Genomic DNA, 7,156 nt, shown 5'->3' on the forward strand with positions numbered 1-7,156 from the left:
GATTAAAAACAAAATAAAATAAAAAATAGAGATTACAAATCTCTGTTTTCTATTTTGAGTAAATTTAAAACAAAAAAAAAGATTTGTAATCTCTATTTTCCGCTGAATCTTAAGTAAAAAAAAGGATTAAAAGATTAGTTTTTAATTGCTTCAGTAATACTATCTAATTCATAATTCATTTTATTGAAATTGAAATATAAGTTTGCACAAAATTCACGTCAGATAATAAAGTATACTCAATTTCACTCTCATACAAGCGTGTATGTCCGGTTGCATACTCTGTTACCATCAACATAAAAAAGTTATCTACATTATCGTAATGTGTTAATACAATGTCAATAAAGTAGAAATCGCCGCACCACATATAGCGCCTCTAGAGGATATTTCTAAAATTATCATTTATCTCCTAGTCTCTTATTAGAATTTTTCCACTCTATGCTACAAATTATACTCCTCGGTCAAGTGCAACAACTGGCAAAATGAAGATGGCGGAAGGATCCACAATTTCAAGAAGGAATAGGCCCGGAACGAAGGCAAAGGTAAGTAAAAAGTAAATCTACTTTAACTTAAAATTTCCCTATTACTTTTTTAAATATTAAATAATCAATGACAATAATAAAAATTACACTAACACTGATCAATTCTTTTCAATTTCATTAGTATAAATCATGCACCCTGTCACCACACACAGATCCCATGAAAATCAATGAACGCCTTTGTAAAAGTGTCTCATCTCAACAACATATTTTTTATTACAAAATAATTAATTCAATATCATTATTCGATAAAAATTACATTAATTTTAGATAATTCCTTGATTTTTACTATGGGCGATAATGTCAATTTTTTTAATGAAACTTATTTAACTGACATTTGTGAATCACAACAAAATTATTTTGACAGTTTGGAATTAAGCGGCTTTCTTATATATCAAATCAGAATTATTACTTCAGTATCGAAAACATTTGTTTTTTTTTTATTTTTAATTTAATAATATAAATAGTAAAAAAAAAATTGGTACTTAAATGAAACGAAATGTAAATAACTATGAGAAAAAAATAAACTATCGTTATAATTGTGTTTTAGAGTATTAAAAAAAAATTTCTCCTTGAAATCCCGACTAGCCGCGCGTAAATAGATTTATTGAAAATCAATTTCTATTTCTGTTTACTTACTCTTTATTGGTGGTGATTTATTAATTTCTCTTCATTTATATATTTTATTAATTATAATTATTTTTTTGTTAAATCAATATAAAATTCAATGGAAATCTTGATTTTATTCAGCGACCCAAATAAAATTTAATTTTTAAATAATATTTTTAAAAAGAAATGATCTTTTATATATTTTACATATTTCGAAAACAATTTTTTTAAAAATATATTTCACAGAAAATAATAAATTTACTGAAAAAAATCCAAATAACGGTCGAAACTTATAAAAATACAAAAAACATCTAGTTTTTTACTTCGTTAAAGATTGTGACGCGATCTAAAGAAAAAGATCTTAGAAGCAAAAAAATTATAGGTTACGTTTTGAAATTTTAAAGTGAAAATACACAAAGACATTCAACTTGTAATGCAAACTATAATGATATTTAGGTCTTCATTCCATCCAAAATGTTTAATAAAAATTGATTTCAGTTTTACAAAAACAAAAATAAACTTTTATTTCAAGTAAAACTATCGTAAACATAACCTATAATTAATTTGCTTCTAAGGTCCCTTAGAATCTTAAATATTACATTGGTCTTATAGGAAAATAAACAAAAATGATTTTAATTACAGGACTTTTGTAGATGGCCCGACGAGCCATTCGAAGAAATGGACAGCACACTTGCTGTTCAACAATATATTCAACAAATGATAAGAAAAGATCCTTCAAGTATCGATTTAATACTTAATATGCCGGAAGCACAGGATGAGGGTGTTTGGAAATATGAACATCTCAGACAATTTTGTATGGAATTAAATGGATTGGCAGTTAGATTACAGGAAGATTGTAATCCAAATGCTTGTACACAAATGACGGCTACCGAACAATGGATATTTTTATGTGCAGCCCATAAAACACCTAAAGAATGTCCGGCAATTGACTATACACGACATACATTGGACGGTGCAGCGTGTTTATTAAACAGCAATAAATATTTTCCCAGCAGGTTTGAAAAAATTGCCATTTCAATCTTTACATGATTTAAAATTCGTCGAGATTTTTAAAATCAAAAATTATCCATAAAATTTTAATTGGTTGATTTTAAAAATCGCGCCAAAATCGATTGTTGTTTCGGCTATTTGCAATTTCGGACAAATGAAAATTCTATCAATTAGAAATTCTGTTAAATGATTTTTTGGTTAAGTAAAAATTCTGTAGTATGAAAAATCGGTTGGAACACCTGGAAATTATATCAAATAATAATTCGAACAAATGAAAATTCATCTGAAAAAAAATTCTATGCAATGAAATTTTACCCAATAAAAATTCTTTAAAATGCCTATTATGTTAAATGAAAATTCGAGTAAATAAAAATTCTGATATATAAAAATTTGAACAAATAAAAAATCGTTTTGATGAAAATTCTGCAAAATACTAATTCGAACAAATAAAAATTTGGCTCAAAAATAATTATGACAAATGAAATTCCATGAAAATGAAAATTCTAACTAATGATTTTTAGAACATAAGTCACTGTACTGATTCCTCTTTCTACATATTTCGACGCCTCCTATTCATATAATGCTTATTGAAATAACAAAGCAAGATCGTTCTTATTGAATTTTTTCTGCAGTATAATTCTTACAGAGATTTCAGTGCAGGATAATTCTTATTCAAAATCGCCTGCAGAACAGTATACCTACTGCAGCTAGCGGTCAATATAATTTTTATTTAAATGTTAGTACAGAACAATTTCTATTCAAAATTTTGTGTTAATAAAAAGTTTTGTTGTTAATTATATAAAAATGATAAAATTAATTGAAAATTAGATATCAATTATTTATTTATTACGTACTGGATTTTAATTAAATTTATAATCTTTTCAAGAAAAGATCACCTCATCAAGTTTGTACATATAGAATTAAAAATAACACAAAACTACACTTTTAATAACAGAAATTATGTGAAATATTAATTTGTGAAAATAATTTAAAAATTTCTAATCAAAGTAATTATACTACGTTATAAAAGTAAAAACGATTTATAAAATAAAATTTTTAAACAGTTTCATTTAAAATACATTTATATTAAAAAAACATACCCATTTAACTGAAATGCATAAAAATACATGTTAAAAATATACTATGATCTAAGAAATTAATCAGAAAAGATTCCGAATTAACCTTTTATGTGTTTTTCATTAGAACTAGAGAATTATACACGTTTTGTATAAACATTAGAATGAAAATTTTATTGACCGCTGGCTTCAGTAGATATTGTTTCGCACGCGGTTTTGAATAAGAATTATCCTGCACTGAAATTTCTGTAAGAATCATATACTGCACAAAAAGTTCAATAAGAACGATCTTGCTTTGTTATTTCAATAAGCATTATATGAATAGGAGGCGTCGATTTGATTGATAATAGAGTTTTTTTTCATAATTTGTTCAATAAAAATTAACATAAAATATAGAGTAATTCCTAGTAAGTCTTAAAAGAACACAAAACTTTATCGAAGAAAGTATCGCCAGGACAATTCATGAGACCATTGAGAACTTTAAACAAAAAAAGTAAATCATTATATATTATTTAAAACTAGATTCAATTTTAAGAATCTTTAAGGGTTTGTGGGTAACTCCCTCGTGACCTAGTATGGGAAAATGTGTTTTAGTAGTATACATCTTACTCTAAAATGAAAAAAGATTTTTGTCTAAAATTTTGAGGGATAATAGATGTGGGTACAAGGAGTCTCGCTGTTCTCCGAAAAATACATAATTTTGCGTTAAATTATTAAAAAATGAAGTTTAAAAAGTTTAATTTTGAAACGAAAATGAAAACAAACATGGCGGTGAATATACTGCGTTGCTTGAGTGTGTCGGTGCTCCAGGAAACAGCGCCAATTCGAGCAAGTAGCCACTAAATGAACTATGATAAAACACATTATTTTACTATTTATTGCTTTATTTTTATTATTTTTGCGTTATTTTATAGTAAATGAGTAAAACAGCGAGATTCCTTGTACCAAACAAAATCATTGCTCCAAAACTTTAACCCGAAATCATTTTTTATCTTAGAGAAAGTTTAAAACCACAAAAAACGTTCTTAACCCACATACCCTGAAATGAAATTACAAATCATCATAATTATGTGAAAATGAATCAAAATTTATACCGAACTGTCTATATTATTATATTTTTAATTGAAAATTTGAAAAATATTTATAAGTATGAAAAACTTGATGGGTACAAATTTTTTGTAAAAATTTAATTTCGATATTTGTAAATAATTAAATTTTATTAAATTTATTTTTAGATAATTAAATTTTCGAAAAACTTCAAATTATTAAAAATTATTGATTTGGAAAGAATTTTAGATAGAAAATTATACATGCTTACATTTTCGAATAGTTCCTATTAAGATTTTTAGAATTAATTGAATTTCAAAAGATTTGAAATTGGAATTTTTTGTCAATTTGAATTGATGAAGATTTTTTTTTACAAATTTTTAACAATAATTGAGTTTTGGAGAATTTTAAATTAAAAATTTTTGCAAATAATTGAAATTTCAAAGAATTTTTGCTAAAAATTTTAAATAATTAAATTTTCAAAGTTTTGCAGTTAAATTTTTTGTTAATGATTAAATTTTAAAAGATTTTTAATTGAAAATTTCGAAAATATTTGAAAATATAAAAAAAAAGGTAAAAATTTTTTGTAAAAATTTAATTTTAATATTTGTAAATAATTGATATCTCGAAGAATTGCAATCAAAGTTTATAATATGATAAAATTTTTAAAAAATTTATAATAGAACTTTTTTCACAAATAAATAAATTTTGTGGGAATTAAAATTAATGTATTAAAAGCAATAATTTTAATTTGGTAATATTGCTTAAATATTTAAATTATTGAACAAGTTTATTGAATTTTTTGAAAATGATAAAATTTTGAAAAGAATTTTAGTTAAATTTTTTTTTATAAATAAACATAATAAACTCTCTGTTAGAGAGTCTGTGACGCGCATATATAGAAATAAAATTTATTTTTTACTCAATATTATTCTTTTTCCATTGCAGAGTAAGCATTAAGGAATCTTCAGTCGCTAAACTTGGATCAGTTTGCCGTAGAGTGTACAGAATTTTTTCACACGCTTATTTTCATCATCGAACAATATTCGATGAATTTGAAAATGAAACCTTTCTTTGTCGAAGGTATCTATTGAAAAGTTAAAAATAATTTTTATTTTAGGACGGTTTAAATCCTACACGAGTAAATTGTTGAAAACCAATACTAATGAAATTAATAGATATTTTGAATTTAAATTCATTAAATCAAAGTAATTAAATTTTCTATTCATAATTTATTTCTTTAATTTCAGATTTACGGCTTTTGTAACGAAATACAATCTAATGTCGAAAGACAATTTAATAGTTCCAATAATGGAAGAGGAGGGACCGACCGAAAGTGAGGCATAAAGAAAAAGAAAATTTTATTTAAGATTGGCCTTAGAGTCCAAAGAAGGTGACAAATTTCATTGATTCGCTGCGTGAAAAACTGAATAATTAACGTTCGATCGCCGCAACTACTGTTTTTTCATGTAGCGAGTAAAAAAAAAAAAACTTTCGGCAAGTATCAGTGAGTACAGCAATCAACTAAAATGCTTTTTTTAAAACTGTCTAAATTCGATAGTTTTTATTGCTATAGACAGATCGTGGAACTAAGTGTCGATCAACACTTGTATGATTCACAGTGAATTCCATCGCTAATCATTAAAAAAAAAAAAAAAAAAAATGAAAAAAAAATTGATATTGAGTTCTTAACAAGTTCTCAGTTTGTATGTATATCTAATTGTATCTACATTTTATTAAATTATGTACATTTTGTAGGATTATAATCGCGAAAAACTAATAATGTCTTGTATATTTAGGGAGAGACAAAAAAAAGAACATTGAAAAATGTCCCCGTTTTATTAGTTAATTACATAATCGAGACAAATTTTTTGACATGATTTTTTTCACTAAAATCATGTATAAAAAAAAATATTATAGCAGCTATTAATAATCAAGTAGGGGGGAAAAAAGCTGCTGAAAATTGTAAACATTTCAGTAAAAAAAAAAAAAAAAGAAAACAAATAACAGACTAATTATTGTCGGTACCTGAAATGCACTTACTTAAAATAGGCATCGATCTTTTTACGTTTTTATACAATGTAACAAACTGACACCAGCGTTACGCGAATTTCATGAAAAAACAAATTATATATTTCCGTTCCCTTCGTCTCTTGTGTAAAACAACAACAAAAAAAATGGATCCTTCCTTCACACTTTATATATATATATAAGTAAATTAATAAAAATAAGATTTAAAAAAAAGGACAAATTATTTGACACAAAAAAAAAGATGAATGCTTTTTTTTGTTTTTAAATCAATAATATTACATTCAAATGAATGGAAATTTTCTTTTTAAAAAATCTTGAAATTTTAATTGTTTCCAATTTTTAAAATCGGCAGCTCATTTTCTTGATTTTATGAATTTGATTCTTTTATAAAAAGAACAAATTTTATATTTAATAAATTTTCACATAATATTAATGTAGAAAAATGAAAATAAGATTAGAATTTTTATATATATTTTAACTGCTCATTTAGTATTAAATATTTTATTTTCTATTATGATTTAAAATTTTAAATAGTAAAATAAATTGTATTATCATTGAGAGAAAAAAAAGTAGAGGGGAGATTTTTAAATATAATAATTTCCCTAATTGAAAACTGCATTTTATGAATCATTGTAAGTCGTACAAGTAATCGATCATTAAAAAACAAAAAAAAAAAAAACGTAAATGTGGCTATTGTTATATAATATTATTGACGCATTTATTCTATATAGAATGATATCAATTCAGAAAGCTAGAATCCTCGTTTCCTGTTTGACAAATTTTATAAGAATAAAAAACAATGTTAATTAACTGCGTATATAGTGAGAGTTTCAGAAAATTCTTTTC

General features: G+C 24.6%; 1 protein-coding gene across 1 annotated transcript; it reads left to right on the forward strand.

Moving 5' to 3' along the window:
- The first annotated feature begins 403 nt into the window (after positions 1-403).
- On the forward strand, positions 404-6,286 carry LOC127280259 (MOB kinase activator-like 4). The gene is made up of 4 exons (XM_051303147.1): positions 404-539; positions 1,788-2,161; positions 5,228-5,362; positions 5,530-6,286. Exons 1-4 carry the CDS (start codon positions 480-482, stop codon positions 5,624-5,626), a joined length of 666 nt encoding a protein of 221 aa, XP_051159104.1. The 5' UTR covers positions 404-479; the 3' UTR covers positions 5,627-6,286.
- Positions 6,287-7,156: the final 870 nt, after the last annotated feature.

This window comes from Leptopilina boulardi, unplaced genomic scaffold (assembly GCF_019393585.1).
Source record: "Leptopilina boulardi isolate dan_hultmark-lab unplaced genomic scaffold, ZJU_Lbou_2.1 LbouV2_231, whole genome shotgun sequence".
Lineage (NCBI taxonomy): Eukaryota > Metazoa > Arthropoda > Insecta > Hymenoptera > Figitidae > Leptopilina > Leptopilina boulardi.